At 27.3% G+C, this 27,928-nt stretch overlaps 1 protein-coding gene across 10 annotated transcripts in view; it reads right to left on the bottom strand.

Annotated features, from left to right (window-relative positions):
- Positions 1-9,050: 9,050 nt before the first annotated feature.
- NfI (Nuclear factor I) overlaps positions 9,051-27,928 on the bottom strand; it is a 351,941-nt gene continuing 333,063 nt past the window's right edge. For 7 of the 10 annotated variants that reach the window (XM_014418607.2, XM_014418604.2, XM_014418609.3 and 4 more), the window contains 4 exons: positions 26,075-26,186; positions 16,120-16,328; positions 10,839-11,085; positions 9,051-9,226 (listed from right to left, as the gene is read on the bottom strand). In XM_014418607.2, the coding sequence (XP_014274093.1) occupies positions 9,102-9,226; positions 10,839-11,085; positions 16,120-16,328; positions 26,075-26,186 (693 nt within the window). In that variant the 3' untranslated portion in view covers positions 9,051-9,101. The remainder of the gene's footprint in view (positions 9,227-10,838; positions 11,086-16,119; positions 16,329-26,074; positions 26,187-27,928) is intronic. The other 3 variants (XM_014418603.3, XM_014418611.3, XM_014418610.3) reach the window with 3 other exon arrangements.

The raw sequence follows: 27,928 nt of genomic DNA on the forward strand, positions 1-27,928 counted from the left end.
TCTTTTTTTTCATATCACTTTCTATATTTATTATTTAAATTATTATATAGAAAATTAGTTACTACAGTATAGTATACTAAATTAAAGTATTAAGTATTCAAAGGGTTTCAGTAAAAAATTCTATCGATTTTAAGTTTTTTCAATTCAATTTCTACTGTGTAATTTTTTTTAATTTAAAATTTCATCTTCAAAAACATATTAATAGACTTTAATATCAAAAATATCCAAAAGCTTCAAATAAATCTATACGCGAGCTAATAATATTTTACTGGTTATTGCCTTCTATTTTCATTATTATTATAACAATCTCTGATGATTTTCCATTTTACTATTTTAAGTATGTTATTTATTCTAATTCTTGTACGTTACTTTTTTCATTTTTTTCCTTATGATTTTTCATTGCTTTGTTCCATTTGTACCTTATTTTATTCATCATTTTTTAGGGATTGAATTTTGTTTATTACATTTTATCAATTTTAGTCTTTATTTTTCATGAATATTCCTTATCTATTATTTGTTTTTTCTTTGTATTAAGTTTGTGGTCATGATAGAGAAATATATTTTGATAAAAATTATCAAAATAAGGAAGAATTTAATTGTATTTTAATTATAAATATTAAAACTACTATTAAATAATTTTTAATAATTATAAATAGTTCAAACAAATTGAACTTTTCATATTCCCACATCTTTAGGATGAATATTATGTAATGTATGTATAAGGACTTAAATAAATTTAAATTTAGGTATTTAATTTTTTTTTATAATATTGATTGGTACAATGTCTAAGTCAAAACTGTTATTCATCTTTTCAATTATTTACATACAATAAATTATTATTGATTCTAATTTAGTGGTAATAGCATTAAATATCTATTAAAATTAAACATATATAATAACAATTATTTACATACAATAAATTATTATTGATTCTAATTTAGTGGTAATAGCATTAAATATCTATTAAAATTAAACATATATAATAATATTTACAGGATGTTTGGTATTAAAGTCAATTTGGCATCCTCTTTCTTTCTTCAGTTCTTCACCAATGCACTTAACTCTGGAATTTCCAATGAAAAGTAGTATTTTCAATGAAAGATTCTAATTTTAAGACTTATATATTGGTGGTGTTTCCAATCCTTTGTACAATAAATATCTTGTATAACATATTGATGGCTTAATTCACAGTGGTACTAGGTACATTTCCACTAGCTTTATGAAAAATACAATTTAAGGTTCTCTCTTTTAGGTAAATTACAAATTTTCAATTAATTTTATATGTGTTTGTTATTTCTTTTGCTTTTACATTTGTGGCCATGCTAGAGAGACATGTTTTAATACAAGTATCAGAAATAAGGAATAATTTAATTTTATTATAGTCATAAATATTAAAGATCCCTATAAACTAATTTTTAATAATGATAAATTGTTCGTATAGATGATGAGTTAATTTTTAATGCACTATCAATTATTTCTAAACAAGTAAAATTGCACATTAAATGGTAAAATAAAACTTCATCACTGATTAATCTTATAAAAAAATAATCTTATAATATGTTGACTTCCCCAATGTTTCTAAACAATTCACATTCATTACTATCAATCCTTAATTTATTTTGTTTACCATTACTATTAATCTTTGATATTAAGTAATTCAATAAATGTTAATATTTCTTTAACTTATTATGCTTTCTTTAAATTTTTTAAAAAATTCAAGTAATTGTAAAGCTTCATCTGTTATATAGTGTTGTTCTAGATAACTGCAAATGGTCTTGGTTCTTGATGTGCCAAAAAGTTTCAAATGGTGGCTCAAGAAGGAATGTGTCTTATTCCTTATTTCAAATATATTTAATATGTTATTTCTTAATTCTTATTAACTAAGATTTTTTACTATCTGTTCCCACTTGCATATGAATTTTCAAGTAATCAATCCCTCCCCTTTTTAAAGGACTTTTACTTAAATTAGTGATTTCCGGTTTGCTCATTGTCATATCTGCTAATGCTGCTTTATGAATAACAATTAATCTTAACAACCAACCTGACAAACCAAGTCCCTTCGCAGGGTTTTGGACCCTCAGAGAAAAAAAAATTATTACTAAAATTAATTTTTTTTAGTAAAATTTCTGAAGTATTAATACATACACACACACACACATATATATATATATATATATTGATGACTTTTTTCTTTGTTGTTATAAGTATATGTTTTTTGTGCATCTTGAAAATCAGTCAATAATGTAACAACAACAAAAACAATTTTTTAGAACAAATGCTTTATTCAACTAATTATAACACTACAAGAATATAGTGCAATTTATGATTAATTACTGTTACAATTAAAGCATTGTTTAATAAAAACATTACTTACAATTGTCTATTACAGTGTGTTCTACACTGTGATCCAACTAACTCCAGGTTTGTGCCAGAACTGAATAGATTTTGAAATGAAGGTAGGTTTGCTTTGGTTTTTCCAGCACTTAACCTTTTTTTTTCTAGCAGTTAGTCCGCCTGTTATTTCAATTTTGTATTTTGTCTCTTTCTAATTAGTCTTGTTACTTGTGTCTTATGTATTTATTAGGTTAGAGTAACATGAATTTAAATTGTGTACATCTGATAATAAGACAAAATTGTGAAGTTGCGAAATGTCGCCTAAATAAAGTTATATTATTGACTGATCCTCAAGACACACACACAAAAAAAATATACCTACAACAGCCAAGAAAAAAGTCATCAATATATATGCATTAATACTTAAGACATTTTACTTAAAAAAATTAATTTTAGTAGTAAATTTTTTTTTTTTGAGGGTCCAAAACCATTTAGGGCTTTTGTGATGTAATTTGGATATTGAATCAAACATAATTACTTTAAATTTTTAAACTTCATTAGAGTGCTACCAATGGGTATTTTCTCTATACGCCTGAATCACTCCATAATTACATACATCAAATTTACTAAATGTATAATTATGTACAGTTGTAAATTCCAATAAAGATAATAAATAAAAAAATTATGTTCAACGAACATATTAAAAAATAAATTAAATTTATTCAAATAGGAACATATATGTTACATCAGAAACTGCATGCTTGTCACTGACATCTTTTGTTAAGAAGATCTTGTAGTTCTGTACTCTCATTGATAACAGCTTCATTATTCATGGCCATGCTATATGATAGTGACTTAAAAAAGATCCCTCTGCTATTGTGTTTATTGGAACAAAGAGACTAATATATTTCTCACAACACTCCATCTTTCCTTGTTCCTTTGCATAATGCCTTATGTGCAAGCATCATAGCGCTATTTGTTAAAATTTAATGTCATCCTTTTTCATTTATCAATGACCAATATGATAATTTACATGTATTTATAGACAATGACAATATACATATATATAATTTATTTTATTCCAACGAAGGGTTTAGAAACATCCATCAATGTTAAAGAGGCAGTAGAAATGAAAGAAATTTTACAATATAATGTTCTGTTATATATGTTAAACATATGCTTAATGGTTTATTAGGTCCATTAAAAAAAAAAATTAAATCTGTACCGCTACAACCCATGAGGGGTCAGGGGTGCATACATTATATTAATAAAATAAAATATATTGATTTCTTTTTCACTCAATAGCCCGATTTAGTACAGAAAAAAAATTAATAATGAAGGTTTCTAAGACCTAAACACTGGTACTGTTTAGATAAACGCTCAGAAAGTGTAAAGGAATAAAATGAAAATCTTTTTTCGAACACAATATATTCGTAAGAAAATCAATTTCAAACATTTGTTGAAACTTCAAATGCAAATATGCTCAGATTTCCTTAGTTATGAGTTATATGTTTCACCTCTATTGTTCTCAATTGAAGTTGTTAAATCTATTATGAATTTTTTAATTTTTTTTTTTTCACTAGTGCATACTTATATGTTAGTTATCATTTCCATTTGTTTCATTTACTTATTATCTGCTTTAATTCTAAACTTTTCATATGAAATCTTTGTCAAAATTCATTGACTTCATTTAATGCCATAAAAATTGAAAACAAGACTAAAGGATAGTTAAATCATTAAAAACCCTGTTTTAATAAGTTCTATAATCTATTAAAATGGTCTTATTTACTATTGATTACATTTCCATGAATAGCATTTTTATTTAAATCAGTATAACTATTATTATATTTTAAACATAAAAACAAAGTCAAAAATCTTTGGATTTGGAAAGCACTTTGGTTTTTCTTCCAGTTATAAACATATTGTGCATTTATTATTCATGAAAATTATTTATTAATTAACAAAAATATAAATGAAAGTAAAATTTCACTGGAAACAATTCTGTTGTTGAAAATCTACTCTAGTTTTGTAGCTTTTTTGTTTATAAAGGTATAAACTTTACTTAGAATTCCACTCCCAACTGTCCATACTTCTCTTTCTTTAAAATTAGGAACATAAACATTACTTTAAAATAAGAGCAATACTTCAATTGATATGTCATCAATATGGACCTCTGGCATGTCACATAAACATATATTTTTTAAAAAATTATAATTATACATTGAGCTTATTCTGTACATTCTTTCTTTCTATGTTATAAAATAATATGGCAAAGACAATATGAAGTACTAATCTTAAATAAATAAATAAATAAATAAATAAAGAAATAAAAGAAAAAAAACAATATGACACAAACAAATAAAACAACTTTTATTAAAATTATATTAGAATTGAAATTATAATGACTAATATATTTTGATTTACTAGGTATAACAACATTAAATAATTTAAATTGTCTTCATATAATTTAACATATCTACAGCTCAAACTTTAGTGAGCAATTCATAATAAAATATAATCATTATAACACAGTAAAATTAAAACAATTTGAAGCTTGAACACAAAACTAGAAATGTATCACATTCTGGTTAAATAAAATTACATTAAACACAACTCATATTACTAAATACAACTTCAGTTCAACACTAATAACAATTAATACATGGTGCAAATTTCAGCACTCAGTATTGCAGCACTATAATAAAATTTCTTTTCAGTAACATGGTTATTACATACAAAAAAATCATTTTTTTCATTAATGTTTTATTATAATACATTGAATATGGTCTAATTTTCATTTTTTTTTCTAAATTTAAACTTTGTAAATTGAATTATCCCTTTTTGCCCTTAAAATAATTATGATTATGAAAGGAAATATAGCCATAATTAATTTGGTTCATTTATTGCTATAAGGAAGAGATAAGTTAAAATTAAAAACACCTGAAGAAAGTATTACAAGTATTTTGGTATATACTAAAATATTTGTTGCTAGAATCAGCTTCTAATTTATAAATTATTTTTCTTGAAAAATATGAATCAGTTTATTGCTTACAAACCTCCCATTTTTATCTTACTCATTAAATTTTCAAAGGTTTATTTGTTGATAATTAATATGCTTTTAAATTTCAAAAAAGAAATGCCATAATTATTATTTAGCCCAAGCATTTTATAATTGGTTTCCTATTTTAAGTTTGATCAAAATCAATTAACTAAAATATTTATAACGATTGGGACTGTGATAGATCATTTCTGGAGATGATAATTTGGTTTTAATTATGTCTATTAAATACTTTCCACATTTCTTAAATAATTTTTAAACATAAACTAGTATTTGTAATAATTAATTTATATTCTAAAGTGAGTACCATATTGAGTTTATTTTTAATATTCTGCACCATGGAAACTGTAGTTTCATAAAAAACACATTTAAATAAATATTTAATTGTGATCATTTTTTTAAACTAAGTTTGATTCTAAAATTGATTAAAAGTTATAAAATAAAAATCAAGTCACACAAAATTTCTCAACTTTTTTTTTAAATTATCATTAAGTACTAAAATCAGGTTTCATTTAAAAATAGTATAAATTACAAGTGCTTGAATAGTTTCCATAATTTTATGATGAAATAAATAAAATAGAGTCATTCAGAATATTGTTGAAGTTATGTGAATGCATATTATTATATATGTGTGTTTGTGTATTCGTGGATAGTGGTTTGAGGTTCCTTAGTTTATAGAAATAATGTATGTTGTTGAAAACTATACCATCTATTCAATATCTTATTCATAATACAGTGAGCATTACATGCACAGGGAGTCTTTCTTTTGCACTTCTAAATTTATACAAGCCTAATCCACTCAAAAAATCTTTACAAGACTTGAACATCTTCTAGTATTAGTACATATTTAGCAAATATAAATATATTCTCTGCTTTTGCAGAATGATACATCATCTATTCTTGTAATACTAACAATTTAATTTTGTTTTGAACTAACTGTAGTCCTACATTATCAGCAGTCACACATTCCTTCATTCATATTTTATTAATACCAAATAGTGGCTGATGTAGAAGGAATCAAGGATGCAGGCCATCTTGATATTGATAACCACTACAATATATTAACAATGAAGGAAATGCAGCTTATTTTCATTAATTATTTGATAGTTTGGTAAAAAAATTAATCTACTACATTTCCATCTAGTGTTATTCATTAACTAAATAACTCTGATACCTAGTACTTCTCTCTAGACCAGCCACATATAACATTCGGTATTAATTTACACTCGATTAAATAACAAGTTTTATTTTATTCAGTATACGGGTATCTATTATTATATTACAGATTTTTCTGTCAAGATTAATAAAACTTTATACAAATATAGAGCACAAAGTTGAGCATATGTGCCCATTACTAAACAATAATCATTCTCTTTAAATCTTCATTCATTCTTCCATTCGTACTTGCCAAAAAAGCAATGTTTCTCCAAACTCACAAAAAAAAAGAAATAAAAATAATAAATTAAAAAAAAAAAGATAAAATAAATAAATTGACCATAAAGTAAAGAAAAAATAAAATAAAATTAGTTGAAAACTAATTACATCATTAACATTTAAAAAAAAAATTGGTGAATTATGTCTTTTAACATACATCTAAAACTAGTAAGAACCTTTGATTACTTTGTATATGTATCTTAACTAAATTTACATACTGCTTATTTCACTATTATTGTTATGATCATAAGTCTCATTAGTCTATCCATAGATAGAGATAAGGCAGCCACAATGTTATTAAAAACAAAATCAAAGTAAAACAGTATAAAATTGTAACTGTTATTAAACAGCTAAAAATTTTTTTTATATTACAACTAAATAATATGGTATTTACTAAAGGTTTTTGATGTGGAAATAAATAAGACTAACCTGTTTTGTTTTTTAAGTATTAAAAATACAAATTTCGGATCCATTTTTAATTATTTAGTCCAAATTTTGTTTTATTTTCAAAAAATCTCATTTTTTAAATGTTATTTTGGTAAAATTATTTTGCTAAAATGTTATGCACCTATAGCAGAATAAATCGTAAATTTTACCAAGTAAACATTGCATTACATCTATAGTTTTGGTGTTTCAAACTTCTTTTCATTACACATGTGTCCTCATTTATTTATTTTTAGTTAGTTTTTAGTAATTTATTGAAATAAATATGATAATTTATTAAGTTTCAAAGCTTTAATCATATTTGTGATTTTCAAACTTTTAAACATTATCATTTGGTCTTGATATCTCTAGGTTTGATTTTTATTTTTACAATGAATATGTTTCATCATTTTGTACTGACAATTATAATATTTCAAAAAGATAATACAGGTCATTGGAATAAGCATTTTTTAAAATTCTTATAAATTTTAAAATATAAAGAAAAGGTGTTTGTTTGATTTTTTCTAGCTTTCTGTTATAGAAAGATTTTAACTAGAATTCTCAAAAGTGATTTTGGGAGATCAAATATATTGGAATAATCTGTATATAGATCAACTTCATTCTTATTTCGATCGATTATCTATTTATCTTCTGTGCAGTAAGGACAAGTAAAAAAAAAAAAAAAAAAACAGAGAAAATTCACTTAAATTTATTTTTCATTTTTTTGGTGAAGAATACGATTTATTGAATGCTCATAACAGAAGTGAAATAAGTCACTATAAGATAGTTTTTTATTATATTTTTTTAACTGATAAAGTAATTCAAGAAAGTTATATTGATAATGAAGGTAGAAAAATGTAATTAAAAACCATGATTATAAATATACGACACAATTAATATTATCTGGACTTTTGAAGGTTCTATTATTAAAATAACAATTATGATAGCTATTATGAGAATTTAATTTTATAAATTAATTTTGTTAATACAAAAGATGCCTGAGTCCTATCAATATTTAGTGTACATAATTATCATTGATATTATGATGTGATGGACAGACCAAGAGTGGTATTTAAAAAATACAATTTTCACTTTAAATCACCTTTTGAACAGGTTATTAATGTTGTCACTGATCTAAGACATCATGTTTTCTTAATTTAAACAAAGTGTTTAAGAGTGCTTATCTGAGATCCAACCCTTAGATCAAAATTCATAACATATGCTTAAAACTCGATTTGCTTAAATGTTTTTTTTTTTTTGTTTGAATTAATTGGTGCAATATTTAGGAAATGAAACTAAGTAATAATGTAAATTTTTATAAATAGAGATTTATTTATTTGAAGTCAAAATATTAATTTACATCATTTGAGAAATAAATAAAATTTACAACACATCTAACTATTATTCAAACACTACTACTAAATCACAGCATTTTGTCATTATATACCATTTATGTTAAGTTCATGCATATTTTTCGATAATCTAAAGTTATATTGTATAGCTTAATATTTATTTCTCTTAGATATATTGGGTTTATTGATTTATCTCAACACCTTAAGAATATGAGAAACATTGTAATGACAAGAACATAATTAATAATTGTTTATTCAACTATTATATTCAATAAAAATTTTTAGGTTTGAGTCTGATCTTAACTAACCAAATAAAAAAAGGTATTATGTTGGATTAAAATTTAATTTATCTATGGATAGACATAGTTTTACATGAATAGATAACATTTATTTTACAAAAAAATAAATTATATGGCCATTTCTGGCTTGATATTTTCCGTACTTCTTAATTCTTATAAAATGCTACCTTATAATACAAAACGCAGCTAAGCTATTTAATTTTATGAGGATTTGGGCGATGCTACTGTGGCTTTTGGTGATGTAGCTGTTCCGGAACTGTTTGATCCATTTCCAAGACTATTTTCAATTCCTTCACTATTTTGCACAACAGAATTGAAATATCTATCTGTAAAAATATATCAAAAATATTAGACTTCTTTAACTCAGAAAAAGTTCTGTAATATGTGTAATAGCATAAAACAAAATTATAATTTGTGGTATAATATGTGTGAGGGTTAGGAATTTTTTAAAAAGAATTTAACAGTGTGCATGGCATTTCAATGTTTTTCTTAAGTCCATCCTTCCTCTAAGGCAAATTTAGAAAGAAATAACTAATTTATAATTTGCTCATTTTTTCTAATTTTGAGGAATAAGCATCAAAGAAGGAAAGTGTTAGAAAAAAAAACCTTCATTTTATATACAATTAATACCCACAAATAATCTTCTTAAACACTTAAAATTAAATGTGCAATTAAAATAATGTACTAATTTTAATGTGTATATATAAACATGATATTGTAAATGGATTATTGTTGTATTCTGCTTCATAAAATGTATCTTCCTCTGATATTCAAGTAATTTAGTATTAGAAGCAGTTTTACCTAGCCAAATATGTTATATTACATTCATTTCAAGCTCTAAAAACAAAAGAAATCCTGGAGATATCTGTCAAAAACCTTTATTAACCGACAATACAACAGGTACCAGTTACTGCTTTCTGTCAACAGATATGTCTGTCAGATCCAGTAACATTATTTTTCTATATTTGATGGGAGCAAAGTGATATACATTTTATTTTTTCAATTAAATATAGAGCCCAAAAAAATTAGTAAAAAACTAAAATTAAAAAAAAAAATCCGAAAATAAAAATTTTATTTTATTTTACACAATTTATTTTACTGAAAATTTCATGTTTGAAGTAAGGTTTTTAGGTGCAGTCTACGTAATATTATCTTACCTCAATGTACCATCTTGAAAGAAATTGGATAATTTTCAAAAAATATTAATAAGTTGATGTAAGAAAATGGCAAATAAAATTAATAATTTATTTATTAATTCTTTATTATTTATTTTATAAGATAAACTAATTTTATAGTTTACTATGTACATTGATAAGACCTAGGACACTTCATAGTCTTCCGAAGAATACATAGCTTTCAAACTGGGATATTAAAAGAAAAATACCCTGCCATGAATAGTGGATCTGACATACACAGTATTTAAAAAAAATAAAAACAAATAGTGTACTAATAGTATTCTTTCTCCTTGTAAACTATTAAAGGAGCAACTAAAAAGTATTTGCAAAACTAGCATCGTAAGATTAAAGATACATTTTTGCCAAAGAAAGACAAATAAATATTGCTATGTTTCCCACAGACCCACCTACTATACTATGGGTTAATTTAAATGAAAAGTATCTATTCTAACTTTAAATAATGATTAACAAATCCTATTTTTTTTATTTATTGATATATTAATCAACAATAATAATTTATTATGTATATGCACCCTGAAGGATCTAGAAAATTGATATTTATTTATGGATTAAACAATTATTTGAAATAATGAACTAAGAAATTAGAGTGTAAGAGAGATATAAATATATAGTAGTTAATTGTTTTATTAATGGAATGGAATATATCTGGTTGTTTCATACCCATATTACTAACATGAAATACCAGGATATATTCCAAAATGTATTATAACTTGATATTAGCTTATTTAAAATATGCAGTTACCATCATCAATAAGTGCAGCAGTCTCATGGTTGGTGGGTGTGATGAGAGGTGTCATCATGTAGTCCTCCTCTAGACTGATGAAAGGGGGCCCTGGACCAGCAGGGGGAGCAGTTGGAGGTGTCCAGCGAGGAAGTGCACTTCGTGTCCCTCCTCGAGGTGAGTTCACTTGTAGAGGTCCCGGAAATAATGAGAGGTTTGTCGGGCTCATCACACCAGACATTGGACTCAAGCTCGGGTAGCTGAATAGCTGAAACAAGGGAATAATATTTTCATAAATAAATTTATACACACTGTTAACATTTGGTTTACAGAGGTGGTAGCTCCAACATGCAACCAATAATTGGTTAGAATGATTTCCTAAATTTGAGGAGCATTTAAACTGGCAATCCCAATATAGATGAATAGAATACACAACTTGAACTCTTGAGTTTGTTATTATTCTATAGGATAGTAGCTAATGGAGGCAAAAACAATGTCTGGATATTAAGGCAGTGACAGAGTTAGGTGGACAGGTAAAGGCTATTTCACTTCTAAAGAGGTGAAGTTGATTGCCTGCTTTTAGTTCCTTCTAGGTAAACTAAACCATCAACAGTTTGTTACCAAACAGCCCCAAAAACCAAAATTTATATTGTGACAAAATGCAATGGCTAAAGCCACATCGGTCAACAAAACAGCCTTTTAAAGGTCTTGACAAATGTGGTGTTAAAATCAAATCTCTGTTTTGGAATGCAAGAGGATTGTCCCATGATAAGAATATAGAGCTAAAGGTATTTATTACCAACAACATTGACATTTTCATGGTAGTAGAAGCAGGAGAATCTGTTAATAATGTATAATACTACCAGGATACAATGATACAACACTTAGGTGGTCATAACAGATCACATCTGTTATTGTGATAGGAGTGAAAACAAAGTTTATAGCTAAAGTATATATAATTCATAAAATGAATGTAAACGATAAACATGAGAAAATACAACACCAGATAAAAATCGAAAATGGAAGACAATTTTTTTGTTTTAACTATAATCTATCAAAAAACAAGTGCAATATCAGTTGGTTAGAAAATATCTGGGACTGTGAAACACTAGGGATGTGAGATTTCAATGCCCACCTACCTACCAAGGAGCTATGAAACCACTGATCCAGTTCGTAATGTGGTGGAAAATCTCATAGATAACAGACCAATGTTTTCAAAAGAGAATGATTAAAGGTGCAGCAAACACACCTGGATTTTGTTTTTAGTCATCCAAGCTTAGAAGAAAAATCAGGCCTTAAGACATATCAGGCACCTGGATCTACTAGATCTATCATGCTTTTACATGAGATTGAAACAGTGAAATTGCATACAAAATTCGCACGACAATCTGAGGTGGATATAATTGGAAAATTACTCAATGGTAATGTAGAACACATATTTAAGGAATTAAAATACCAAATTATCTAATGTGCTATGAAATCAGAGAGGTGAAAAAAAGAGGAATTGGAAAGAGATACAGCTCAGAAGATAGCTTAAACAAGCAGACCCCAAAAGGATTGTGTAGCCCTGAGGAAAAAAAAAATGGCAACCTTAAAGGATACATTTTAGCCTCAAAAAGAGAAACTTATAGAAGTCTTGCAAATATGAACTTTAGAAAAGATAGAAGAAAAGCACCTAAGTTTATTCTTATAATTAAGAATTAACAATGGTAATGCTGGTGCTGAAGAACCTATGATAGATGATGTTTTGTATTCTATTAAGGTTTATACCTTGTAAAGTGTATAGAAACTAAAAAAAAAAATATATTTCAAAATTGGGGTATAATTACTAGGTTGTGTATATCAACAACATAACAGAGGGGTCAAAAGTAATGACAAGACAAATGGATATTAACAATAAAATCTTCAAGATATTTGCTCAAAATAGGGATTTTAAATCCAAGCAAAAAAAAATTAACTCCACATAATTAGTTTTTCCGAACATTTGATTCATCATTGGGAAAATCACTTATAGCTTCATGTAGCAGTTGATTTATAATTAATTTTCTCACTAGACTGATCATATATTTTTACTATTAGTTTTAAATGATGATTTGTTTTCAGTATCTGTTAATTTTTTGTTAGAAAAAATTAGAGTTAATAAGAGGTTATGTGCATATATAGTAATGATATATCCTAAAAAAAATTACCTTAAAATTAAATCATTTTAGTTCTTCATTAGGAACTATAATACTACTAAAAATAAATGTAGGTTTTTAAGGAATTTATAATTATGAAAAAAAATATTAATTTTGCTAACTAAATTCATAGCTTCTCATTAATTATTAATAAAATGGAAAACTGAAATTTTGGAAAGGATAAAAATATTTTACTGTATACATTTTTATATAGTTTCTGCTATGCATACATTCTCTGGTCAGCTTATTCACAATTATGGTATAATGAAAGTTTATGTAGCATTAATTACTGTAAAGGATATTGATTATGTTATTATTTGATAATTATTAATGCTAATTTGAATTTTCAGGAGTAATAATACCCCCAAATTAAAAAAAATATATATTATTGCATAAAGAGTCTGATTATCAACATGCAGTATGATAGTCCCTGTCATTTTTGTAAGAGTTATTAATAGTAATTTACATTTACTGAGTAACTGCCTTCAGTGCAAACCAAGCAAAAAAAAAGATCTTTCTTTTAAAATATAATTACTAAAAGTTCTGTGAAAAAATTGTGTTTAAATTAAAATATTGAACTAACACTATATAAACAGATAAGTCATTTAAAACCATAAACAATCACCTGAATTTCATAAGATAAACGTTTTATAAACTTTTATCAACCAAGAAATATATCAATAGCTGGCGCTACACTCTGAGTTTTGATGGTATGTTGACTTATTTGTTCTTATGTACCTACATACTTGGTGTAAGTTATTTATTAGAAAAGATTTTTTTAATATGGACTGTTATTATCTTCAAGAAAGTTTTGAAGAATTATTATTATTTAAAGATAATTTTGTGTGAATTTAAAATGCTAGATTTCTGTTTTTCCAAAAAGAAAAATAGCGATGGAATGAAATTATTGAAAATTAATCAGCTTCTTTAATACCAAATAAAGGCATTTTTCACTTGCTAGTAATGAATTACGAATTTGTAACTCTGTAGTCTTGTGGGATTGGTATCATTACTAATGTATCATACCAATTAAATACATGCTTTATTTCAGAAGTATTTTTGTAGCAATGAGGCCAAATAGTCTGGTTTACAGGAGATTTAATAAGGTTTTTAGAATCATATATCTTTTAAATTTATATAAAAATATTAATTTTTTTATTCTTTTTTTTTAAATTCTTTTAATTTTTTCTAAAATTTCAACTTCTAAAATTCATTTTTAATTGTATTATGGGTGTTATGACTAATTATGTTTTCGGTGATAAGATAAACTAAATTTAAATAAAATTAAACCATGTCTGGCAAATTAAATTGTTTATTTATTCGTTGACTTGTTTGAAATAAAAGTTTAAGAATAATTTACTTTTTTTTTGTTAAAATTATTCACCATACGATTTAGAAATAGGAGTTGTAATAAAACTTTAGTTTTAAAGTGTGTTAAATAAACGGTTTAAAATAAGTTTAATTTGAATTAATTTAAAATATTTAAAAAAGTAAGATATATTAAATATTATATTTTATTATAAAATATATAGGCTAGACAGTATTTTCACTTGGCTAAATTGGTATACTTGATACTTTTTAAACAACTCGTTATTTTTATTGAAATAAGCATAAGCCTAATTATATTTTTAGATATAACATTATAAATTACAGAAAAAAAAGGAAGAAAGTGTATTAGCTTTCATTTTTTTTTCTATTTGATTTTTGAAATATAAAACCTTTCTTTTTATTATATACTAGGTTTTCATTAAGATGGTTAAAAGAATAAGTAATTATTCATAACACAATCTTGCTGGAAAAAATTATGAATGATATGAGGTAAATCCAAGGGGAAGAGAGGACGAGGAATGCAACCACATCAAAGCAAAATTAAATAAATGACATTACAGACCCATTTACAGCCTGACAACTAATTATCTAATCAAGGGACCTCATGCTATAAAAAAACTATTTAGTGAGTTATAAAATATACATGAACTTTTAGCTATGGGGTATGAACCATACTCCAAACCCTTCCGGCAGTTCTCAAACCCAATCAAGATGACGCTTCAACATTATATCACCTAGGGCCCCACAAGGTCTTGATCTGCTTCTGTGAGAGTATCAATGATTATGCTTTTTCTTCCTTATTATATCTAAGTTTATACCCAAGATCTAAGTTATACTTATTATGACCTCACAAACTAAGAATTTGTAAATGACGAATTCTAAATTTATTTACTTTAAAACTACATTCCCGTTTTTACACTGCTGATATTACTTCAGCAATGATAATTATTGCAGTACAGGTGTTTCATAATAATATTTTGGAATTAGTTATTTCAAGCATTAGTTTAAATTGAAAAAAAGGCACCTAGAAAATCATTAGTTACTAATGAAAACTACTAGATAACCTCACCTCACAAATTTTATTAAAACAGTAATAAAAAAACTGAAATTGGAATTTATTAGCACTATAAGCTTTTTGAAATCCTTGTTTAAAATTTGTTATGATGCTTCATATAATATATAATTTAACAACAAAAGTACAGAAACAAAAAAGTTTAAGTGTCCGCGAAGAATTTCAAATAAATGTACAATTTCCATTACAGCTCAAGTACAACATGCTATATTCAGAAAATGAGCAGAAAAACATTAACTGAGCTGCTTCAATAATGCCTTAATTTCTCTTTAATCATGAATCATTTGATAAATTAAAAGTTTGGTAATTTAAATTAAAAGAGTAAAGTAGTAGATAAATGACAAACAAAACCTCCAAATTCCAATTTTATATTAAAACAATAATTATAAAGTAAAAAGAACTCATAGATGAACAAATTACATGAACTTAAATGATAATTTTACTATAATAATTAATGAAACCTAAAAAAGAAAACACTTTTAAAATATATAAAAAAATAGGTAGTATCAATAAAAATAGAGATTTAGAACAAAATATGTATATAGTTGTATTCATAATATTCATGAAAAAAAAATATATACAGTTATGGTCATTTATTCTTCTTGTAATTTGTTTTTCTTAGCCATTATATATCTTGTGACACAGACACAAATTATTTTAGCCATAAAGGATGCATAATATGATATGAAGCATACATTTTTCAGCATACATTTATTCTGCCTACCTGAGCAGGCTGTGTATGTATATGTGTGAAGGGCACGGGATAGTCCCTTGAAAAAGGACTGGAGACTAGTGTCCTTGAGTGTTGGGTTGTTTCTCCACCTTGCCCGTTTGGGGATCGGGGAGGAGAACCCTCATTTGGTGGTGTTTGGGGGCTTGAACCACCACCACTCCCTCCACTGCTTACATTCAACTCACCTATATCAATAAGATCTTTAGGGAAATTAAAAAAAAAAAAATAGAAAAATTAATAAAAACAAATTATAAGTATAAACCTAATGTTTTAATATTAACTAATATTTATTATAATGGAAAATTATTGATTGACCGTGTGTATAGATGAATAGAATATGGTCCGGGTGCGGTAAAAACAAACTGAAATAGTAAATAAATATACTATTTTTATTGAGCCAATGTTTCGCCCCATGTTGCAGGGCTTCGTCAGGGCTGTTTTGACGGCAGTCAAAGACAGAGTGACACACTCCGTCTTTGACTGCTGTCACAAAACAGCCCTGACGAAGCCCTGCAACGTGGGGCAAAACATTGGCTCAACAAAAATAGTATAATTATTATAATATTTTATTATTCAAATCATTATTTATAAAATTATTTAACCATATAACTTTTTTTTTTGGAATCAGGTAAATGTGAATCACTAAAGAAATAATAAAGTCCCCCTGCTGCTAAGTTAGCAGTGTTATCAGAACATAACTAGAAATGTAAACATTTCACTAAAAGATTTTGTTTTTTATTTAATGATATTGTTATAATAAAAAATAACTTAGCATATTTAAATTTTTAATGACCGTGTTATTCCTTTGATGAATATATGGTACATATTTTGAATTTTTCATTAGTGCTGAGAAAGGCTTCATTATTCTGGATGTTTGGTCCAGTTTATAAAAGTATATTAACTCTACTTCAAATCCTATAACATGAAAACCTTATGACTTTTTTTCGACATAGAAAATAAGAGTTTTAATACCTTTATTTCAACTTAAACGAGGAATAGTCATAAAACATTAGAATGATAATTTAATTATTAGGCTTTAAATAAAGTCTGTGCATTTTTTACTGTTATATTAAAAACAATGATTAGTCACTCACAAATTAGGCTTACTTCTTTAAGTATAGACTAAAATTTTTTATCTAACAAACCCAAATTTCCAAGTCAACTCTTCGATATTTATGGAGCCCCTGAACAAAATTTACTTTGAAGGAAACTGTTATCCTCTCTAAAATTTTAAAAACTAAACCTTTCAAGCTCATGAAGAAGACAAGTATTCATTAATTTCCTGACTGATAATTGTGGCACTATTGTCTTTTTCAAAATTAATTACAAAATTTCACAACTTTTCAGATTACACCACCACATCTCGTATATTTTACAAAAATCACTTACAACTATTGTTGAACTGATATATGAATGAATAAATTAATTTAGCTCTTTGATCCATAGGCAGTGAGAAAAATTTAATGCATATAATATTTTTCAATGTATTTTTAGAGGTCATAATTGTTTACATCCTAGAATTAATTATAATTAGTATATATTAGAACAATAATCATGCGTGTGGAGCTAAAAATTTAAAACATTCTAATGCTATTAGTGTCTCAACCTGAAAAACACTTCCATGAACAAAGATCATGGTGATTTTCACATAACAACCAGCTAAAAGCTAACAAAATAAATTTTTTTCCTCTGGTAAATTGATAATGTAAATCTTTTTGTTCTTATTTTCACTAATTTTAATATTAATTGTTAGTCTTACAAAGTCTCTTAGAAATAATTTATTTCCCACTAGTATACAAATTTTCAATAAGTAATTCAATCTAAACATTAAAATCAGTATTGAACTACAAACAATTTTTTTTAACAACCCCAAACATTTAACTAGTTAACAAGCTAACACCATTTCTTTGTTACCATAATTATTCAAATGGTATGAGGATAAAGTTAGTTAAAGATATTTTGAGTAATTTTTTTCTTTGTAAATAAAAGAAAATGTAAATTAACAATATTAAGATTTGATTAATCAGTAGGAACACGTTAGAGCTTTTTTTGTTTTATTATCTTACTAGGGAGTTTATAATGGAAGGAATGATACCTGGTTTGTGCTAGATCGGTTACATATGGGATATTAAGGTCTTTATGTATGATTTTATTTGTGACAAAGTAAGGAGCATTGAGGATTTTACAAAGGATTTTGGATTGTAAGGATTGGATACGAGAGGAATTTGAAGGTTTAGTGGAGCCTCAAAGCTCAACTCCGTATGTCCAGATTGGCCTTATTACAGTCATGTAGATTAGTCTTTTGAAATGAATTGGAAGTTTAGACCATTTATCTAGTAAGTGCTGTAATAGTCAAAATCGACGTGCAGTTTCCTGTCTTTTCATTCTTGTGTGAGGATTCCAGGTTAATTGTTTGTCCAGATGCAGTCCAAGGTAGCGGATCTGTTCGACAGGGGTAAGCGCAACATTATTAAAGGATACTGTAGGGCAGCCGGTAGGTTTATGACAAAGGGTAAAGGTGATTTGATGGAATTTATTCTAATCCTCCAATTACAACACCATTCTATGAGGGCTGTGATATGGGATTTGAGAGTTTGGGATGCAATTAAAGGGTTATTATTGACTTTGAGCACACATGTGTCATCGGCATAAGTGGTAGGGATACTGTTAGGATGGGTTGGTATGTCAGCTGTATAGATGGTGTAGAGGATGGGACTAGGAATACTACCTTGAGGAACACCAGCGGACTGAGAATAGTGGGATGAATAGGAACTATTGTGGTTTACTTGGAATAATCTATCAGTGAAAAAGGAACGGATGATGAGAAAGTATGTGAGAGGTAGGAATTTATGGAGTTTGTAAAGCAGCCCCGGGTGCCAGACTCAATCAAAAGCCTGTTCTACATCGATAAAGACTCCTGTGCAGTACATTCCCCACTCCAAAGAAGACGAGACAACGTCCACCACACGATGACATTGCTGGAGTGGATGTTCGCAATCCAAAATGGTGATCAGGGATTATATAATTGGAATCAAGGATGGAGTATAGGTGTTTCAGAATGAGTTTTTCGAGGATTTTTTCCATGATCGGTAATAGAGAGATAGGGCAGTAGGAGGATGGATGTTCTGGCAGCTTTGGGGGTTTGGGTATCATTTTAACTATAGATAATTTCCAATGGCCAGGAAAATATGAGGTAAGGAGTTACTTGTATTTGTAGGTGAGGAATAGGATGCCTTTTCGAGGAAGAAGTTTCAAGATGTGGCATGTTATTTGGTCGTTTCCAGGAGCTTTGCAGGTAGGTAATCTTTGAATGATACTGGATATTTCTGAAGGATGAAATGCTCTAGATGGGAGGGTCATTTGGAGCTGAATATTTAGTTTTGCTTCAATATATTCAAGGTGAATTGGGTTAAGGATATCAGGATGTGGAATAAAGGTGGTTTTAGAGAAGTGTTGTCTAAATGTTTGTGATTTTTCTTTGTCAGTTCTTGTCCAGAATTGGGATTTGGTGAGAAGTGGGTGGTTAAAATCTTTGAAATTCAGCAGTTTTTTAGTGGCTCTCCATTATGATTTGTCAGTAGTTGTAAGATTTTCTGTAAATTTGGAATTTGGAATTCTTTTGAACTTAAAAATGATTTAAAATAATATCAAATAGGTAAGTACTTTGCATAGCTCCAGTAATGAGTATTTGAAGGTTTCATTTTGCAAAATCACTTCTGAGGCACAATTCCCAAATAAATAAAGAGTATTTTAAACTTAAAATTAGTATTAAGTTATAAAAAGAGAAGTCAAGTTACTGTGCAAAGAATGATAAAATAAAAAGTAAAAAGAACATTATTATAAGTTAAAAAGTTCAAATAATTAGTTTCTAATTAATGGTTTGAAAAATAGAAAATTCCTATAAATAATTTATCATTTCAACCAAACTGCAATAACCTATGGTAACAATGTAAGGTGATCAAAGAAAAAAAAATCTAGTACCACTACAACCCATGAAGGGATTTAGGTTCAGTACTTGGTAAGGAAGAACTGTTTCTAGATAATGGTTGTGCAAGGAGGTGATATGGTTATGAGATCATGCTCAACTACCAGGAACTCATTCCCCTCATTAAGGGTGTCCATTTTACAGTGGTTGAATGTCTCCCGGGAGGGTCTCCCAAACCCAAGGTCAAACCACAGCTGATACAACAGGATAATAGGAATCCATAGATACCCAGATGTTATAAGGGTGATAAAAATGGGATGGAGTCTTCAATGGGCTGGACACATAATTAGAATAACTCCAGACCAGATTCCTAGGAGGATCATTAGTGGAAGGGTTTGCGGCATAAGGAAAGTGGGAAGACTTTGGCTCCAATGGATCGATGGAGCATTACCGGATGCAAGATACATATTGGGGATCTTTGACTGGAGAGCAGCAGTAACTAATATAAAGGACTGATGGACCAATCTGCTGGAGGTCTTGACATTTCATCAGTTGTAGCAAACAGAATGATAATTACCCAACAACTAAAACAAGGTCACAATGGATAAAGTTACTCAATCAATGATTTAATTATATGGAGAAAACAATAGATTAGTAAATTACTAAGAAATATTGGTTTATAACTAGATAAATATTAAAATAAAAATTAAGATTTAGTTAATAGTCTGTGTTTATATTCTAGTGCAATGAATTAGGTTACTATAAAAGAAAAAAAAATACTTAAAATGCCTAATTGCTGAGAAAAGAATTTATGTAATGAACTTACTTATTTTTCTTTGGTTTGTTAGTAAATTGTAATTATATTTGTTATAAATATTATTTAAAATTTATAATTTAGACTTAATATAATAAAGGACCAAAATTAATAAAATTATTTCATATATATTCTTTTCACTCTCTTGAGAATGGTTATTATTGTTTAAATAAAATTGTATCCAAATTAAATTCTCAAAATATTCTTTATTTTCTCAAAAGTCCAACCAATTCGACCATCCTCAAGGACAATCTATCACAAAACAGCTTTTATTATACATTGATTTTTAACATTTTTAGCATTGAATTTTTAACATTATTATTAATAAATAAATAACATACCTTAAAAACCAATTTAAACTCACTCAATTTAATGTTAATATATTGATTCCATTAACTGAGAAAAATATGATCATGATTTGTGATTTGCTAAGAACTTTTAACTTTATTTTTTCTTCAATTTAGGCCTGGGTAATATAGAAGTTCAATTAAATTATATAAAAGATGAGAGGAAACTTTTATGCCAAGTTATTGTGAGGTAAGGTCCCAGTAACCTGTAGGTGTCTACCCTTCAATGTTACAAAATTAGAAAGAAAAATCTTCTTGAGGTTTCCTGTTGATTAAGAACAGAGCATTAAAGTATGGAGAGGAAAAGCAAATAAGGCTGTTATGTTATTACTGGGTTTCAATGCATGGAGATTAAGCTCTTTCAGGACTTCTCTATACAGCTATAAAATGATAAGAGAATATATGGATATAGAGAATCAAATAAGATATTGTAGAGTTATATGCTGAACAAGATCAGACTCAAGACAGGAGCCTGATTTATATAAGAAAAGAACTTAAGATCTGTGAAACTAACCAAAAACTCCCAAAATGAAATTAAATATAAATATATTTAAAAAATGCTTGCATATATGTTTGTATGTAACACGTTCAGTAGGCTCTGATTTAATAATTTAGTTATTTGTTTTTTTCTATTATACATTTCTTTATTTAGATTCATCTTTATTTTTGTTAATTCAGGTTTGAATAAATTAGTTTTAAAACTTACACTTGTAGATTTATTCTTATTTTTGAGATTACTTTGGTTCACAAAAAAATATTAAGTTATCATCTGTGCTAATTTGGCAATCACTGAAAAATGTTAATGAGGACAAGAACTTGATGACCACACCACCTTCAATTTTACTTATATAATGAATATACTTTTTTTTGTGATATGAGAATAATCCCAATAGTAAGGTCTCTTATTTCTTTTTTCTTCAGAAATACACTATTCCTATTTTCTATAGTATTTATATCATTTTCTCATCATTATTGAAGATGTGACGTGTTGAAACTCACAATACCTATTTCACCTCTTGTTTTAGATGAATTGCCTTCCGACCAAATGTTCCAACTGGGTACCATGTCCAAATTATTGAGAGGATGTATGCTAATTTTTCAGATTTTAGTCCTAGAAGGTATCCAGTTGACCTAAAAAATCCGCTTTCAATTCCACAATACAGTGCCCATGACTAAACCAACAGATTGTTTTTTGTTTGAATTTTTCTTAGACTTGGACATAATGCCTGCCTTGCCTTTCTGACACCTGCATTTCTGATACTTTCCTTATAGTCCCCTATAGTGACATAGACCCCAGTGAGAACATTTGATTGGAAGGCGATTTAGCTAAGAAGAGGAGATGAAAAATTAGGACAAATTTTCAATCTTTTAAATGATAGAAACATTATTAAAATAAATTTAATTATGAATTGTCTATTAGAGTAAATAGGAGTCCTTACTTTTAGGATTACCATAATACTTTTTAAATTTTCAAAAGCAACAAAATTTAGGAATTAAGAAAAATAATTTTTCACTTTGTAATTAATATATGAACAGTCTTCCATTATCTTTTTCATTGTTCTGTTTTACTATTCTCTTCTGCTTATTTAAATGGTTAAAGGAGTTTATTCCTCATTTTCAAGATCTACTAATTATTACAAATACATTAATATATTGATGTATAATAGGAATAAATATATAAATAAAGAATATTTTAGATGTATGAAGACAATCATCCCCTTCATTTTGGAGATCATGAATCTTTCTTCAAAGTAAAAGATGTGTGGATACAGTCACTAACAAGAGTGAACTGTTTTCAAGATACTATGGATGAAGAATTAGATTGTTTTTTTAAAAATAAATAGTAACAGATAGTACCACCTAGTTAAAGCATTGAACAGATTGTAGTATATGGTAGGGCTTTGGACTTGGCATGCACTATGTGATGGATTTAGAGGCCTAGTTCGTAGCTTGCTGATGGGATATAGTTTTTTATAAATTTTTTTTTAAATCGTTTCAATTTAAAACATTCTACTTAATTTACTTCTTCTTCTCTATCTTCTTCCTTGTTCCATATTCTAGTGTGGAGGGTCCTCGAACCAATGCTGCTAAGCCTCATGGTCCTTGCAGAGTAGCTTCAGTTGTTTTGACTCTGATCCTTTGAATGTACTCTTGATATAAAATTCTAGGCTTTCCTTGGACTGTTGGCTGTGAATCAAGCTTCCATCGCCTTTTTGGGCTGGCAGTCCTCACTCATTTGCCAAACATGATCAAACCATTCAAGCTGTCTTTTTTGTAGGGTGGATTTTATTTCAGGAATTTTCAGCTCCTCTCTAATCCTTTCATTTCTTATGCGGTCTCTTTTTTTTTATTCTATTTCAGCTTTTCCTAAAACTCTACGTATGAACTTCATTTCAGCTCCTGTGATTCTGCTTATGTGCTTAGCAAGTATGATCCAGCTCTCACCCCATTGGTAAGTGTAGAGAGGTATACTGATTTGTAAATATGGAGCTTGGTTTTGTGTACCACATCTCAATGAACAGCAATGTTGTTCCATATACTATAATATATTTGGTTGGCTCTAGCAATTCTATTTGCTACTTCCCAATTTATTTTACCCTGTTTATGTAGGTGCCTAAGTAGTTAAAGGTCTCAACTACTTTGAGAACCTCATCGTTACAGTCCACCTCCACTACCTCTTCCTTATCTTGTAAAAGGACCAGTCTTACTCTTGGATGCATTGATGGGCATCCCTTCTCACTGAAGTTCTTCCTGCCATTCCAGAAAAGCTTGCTGCAATTTCTCTTTTGTATCACAAATGACTGTTCGGGCTGTCCTCCTTTTACAAATTTTATGAATTTCATCCATAAATACGATAAATAAGAGTGGACTCAGGCTCTCTCCCTGTTTGACATCTCAATCAATTGGAAAAGGAGCAGACTTTGTGACTCAGCAGACTCTTACTATTACTACTTTTGAATTTGCTTATACAGATTTTATGGTGGTAATGAGATCTTTAATTACTGTAAATATTATGATTAACAAAAATCATATGATGAATAATTAATAATTTTATAATGTTAGGTAAGATTAAATGAAATTCTAAATTTTTAAATATTACAGTATATATATTTGTGTGTGTATGTATACATACACATTGAACAGATACACATTTTTGTCATATGTTGGAACTTAAGGAAAAATAAAAATCCATCAAATTATTTCATAATAACCAGATATTCCTTGACAAATAAACATGGATAAGTAAAACTTTTCTCCATTTCAAATACTTTATATGGTAGAGTGCATCAAAATGTTAAAACAGGAGAGAAACTAAAATGACTTAAGTTGCATAATTGATTTTAATTTATCTGTTTATCTATCTATTTATCTGATTTTAATGCAACTCAATTTGTTTTTCTTTAACCACACTACATTGAGATATAATTCAATAACTTACTTCTTTAACTTAAATTCCTACACTTCACTAATTTAAAGCTGAGTTCTTTGGTAAATTTCTATCATATGAAATTTCCAAATACTTAAAAATAAAAAACTTTTCCTTTAACAAATATGTAATTTTACAACAAATATTGGAAGCTTCTGTGATAGGAAAACATTTACAAATAAATATTGAAATATTGGAAGTGAAGACCAATGAGTTTAAAATGTGGTTTATTTATATTACACTTTATTTTTAAATTATGTATGCATAGCTTACAGGAAAGGTATCAATATGTTTACATAGCAAAGATAATAAGGTTTATAACATGTGAAGCAATTTTGGTAAAAATGGTATGAATTTATTTTCAAAGATGAAATAATGGGCCAAGTTATCTGAAGAGCAATGTTACACCCCAGCAATTTTAAAATGGTTACAAAAATCAAAACAATGCTTAAAATAAATAATAACTGCTCTAATAGGTGAAGAGAAAGGTATTATACCCAATAAACAAACAAGTAGTTTAAAATGTCTATATAATATGATAATCATACATATACACCAACTAGAAATTAAGATGCTTTATACATCGGAATAAATTGTATTAAATTTATCAAAAAATTAATTAATATGTTTGCTCTTTTACTATGAACTTTATCAGAACTACAGTAAAGATGATAAAATTACAATAATCGGAATAAAAAATATGCATGAAAAAACAAATGAAGTATTCCTCATAAAGTATTGCAACTTATAGTAATTCTTGATGTAATTGTAAATAAATATGGTGAGAAATTAAATAATTGGATTAAATTTAATGGTTTATTGGGAATTTTAAAAAAAAAATCACACACACACACCCGTGCGCGCGCACATGCACACACACAAACACAATACTCAAGTTAATAATCAAAATGTAAATTAACATTTTTGGACTAAATAAAGAAGAAAAATGAAAATAAGGATAAACAAGGGTTCTTTGATAATAAAAAAAAAAAATCATAATTTTGAAAGATAACTAGTTATAAGTCAGCTGTGTTTTATTATTCAATCCTAATTTTACTTTTATGAGATTGTTTTAAAAATAAACTTATGCTACAGTAGATAAGTGATCAAATTATAAAAATCTCAATAACTTCATAATTCATGATTTCATTCTGGGATCTAGTTGGCATTTTAATTCACAAAGTTTGTTTTTAGCTCACTTGATAAACTTTTTGAATACAAAAACACCAAATAGTTATTTAAATTTTTAAAAGAAAAATGATGATAACACATATGTTTTTATATAATTAAAATTAATTTCATACGTCAAACTTGTATCATACATAAATCAATAAATTTAATAATTATGGATTTTTTTTTCAGTAAGTTCTGTATAAATTAAGAACTCTATATTGTATAATGGTCACAAACTTCATCAAAACAACAAAATGTACCTGTAGATCTAATGATCGCTACAGGCCTTGCCATTGGTGGAGGTGGGGGTGGGGGTAACATTGAACTTGGGTAGTATTGTGTTAACTTGTTTGGACTTCTTGAAGGACCAGCCTAAAACAACAAAATTAATGAAATAATTATAGGAATTATATAATAAAAAAAAAATTAAATGACTTGTCTGTTTACAATATACATGTATATTCATTATTTGGCACTATTATGATCAATCAATTAATATTATAAGAAATTTCTGATTGACATTTTAGATCACTAATAATCTAAAGGCAGTTGATTAGAAGAATTTTGTAGCACTGAAAAATTGGAATTATAAAATAAACTTTTAAAGTGAATAAACACCATAGATAGATAGCAGAGAAGCTATGAATGGAAGTAAAATCATACATAGTAAAATTAACTTAAAGTTATTATAAATTAAATATATTATAACACACCACACACACACACACACATATATATATATATATATATATATATATATAATACACACACCCATATATATGGCTCAATTTGAGCCAGAACAATATTTCAGTTAGGGAAAGTGCCCTATTATAAGATTATTTTTATTTAAACATTGAATTGGTTGACTCTCAATATTTTAAAAAATACAAAAATATTGGCACATATTAAGTAGTAGTTGGTGAACATATCAAACACACAAAAACTCTGCTTATGTGATTTTTGGAGTTAATAATGAAATTTTATGTGGATAAGTAAGATTTGTACTTTTTTGAAAAGAGCTCTTAATTTGGTATAGTTTGTTGAAATTAACAGCAAAGGATATATATACCAACATTAGAAATTTATATGTTAATGCTACCTTATTATTCGGTTTTATATCTCTTGGTTTCTGTATCAACATTATGTAGAAACCACATATCCCATATTAGGCAACCATACCATAATGGCACATTTTCCCCTACCTTTCTTTTAGAAAAGAAAATTACACAAATTAAAAACATTTATTTTATCATATATTACTCTGTTGTTAATGGGACTGGCCTAAAAGTTGTTATAATTCATGTGCAGAATTATCCTGGGCTGTAACAGTTAATTATGATGCTTTATTTCAGGTCAATAATTTATTTAGAGCAATGGAACATCTGCCACTCTTGGTGTTCCGAGCTCTATTTCTAAAAATCGATGTAAAATCATAAACTTATTCATATTTTTATATCGTCCTGAATTTTACATTAGATCTTCATAAGAATTAGGTCATTACTAAAATATCTGTATGTCATTGTTAATGTAAATTTTTTTACTAATGATGTAACACTAATTAAAACAAACACAAACAGCCTAAGATTTTATTCCTAAGAGAAGTATTTCCCTACTGCAATACTTGCATGGTTCCAGCTGGGAGATCATTCAATCCTCTTCTGATTACAAATTCTAATTATAGTATAATTAAAAATAAAAATAGTTATTATGATTATCAAGTATTAAAATACAAAGTTGAAATATTTAAATTTAATTTTTCCAATAATTCTATTATTAGTACCCTATTAGTCATATAAATGTGTGTGTTTTTTATGAGACTGGAAAAATCATAAAAAAAACATGGCCTATACCTAGTCACAGTGTGGGATAATTCTTATCCATTAAATCCCCCCCCAACACTTGTTGCTTCCTCTCCATGGAACCAACACAGGCTGTGCTGTCTTATGATTGTCTTCTGTACATGAAGCTGCTTTCAGATATTATTTATTTGTCTTTGGGGATAGCTCATATACAAGTAGGGTCAATGTAATTCACAAAATTTAAAAATATGCTAGTAAAGGTATTATATAAATTATTGAATACAAAAAAATCCTGCCTGTATGTGTATATATATA

The sequence above is a fragment of the Halyomorpha halys genome, unplaced genomic scaffold (genome assembly GCF_000696795.3).
Source record: "Halyomorpha halys isolate HHAL.00 unplaced genomic scaffold, Hhal_1.1 Scaffold203.1, whole genome shotgun sequence".
Lineage (NCBI taxonomy): Eukaryota > Metazoa > Arthropoda > Insecta > Hemiptera > Pentatomidae > Halyomorpha > Halyomorpha halys.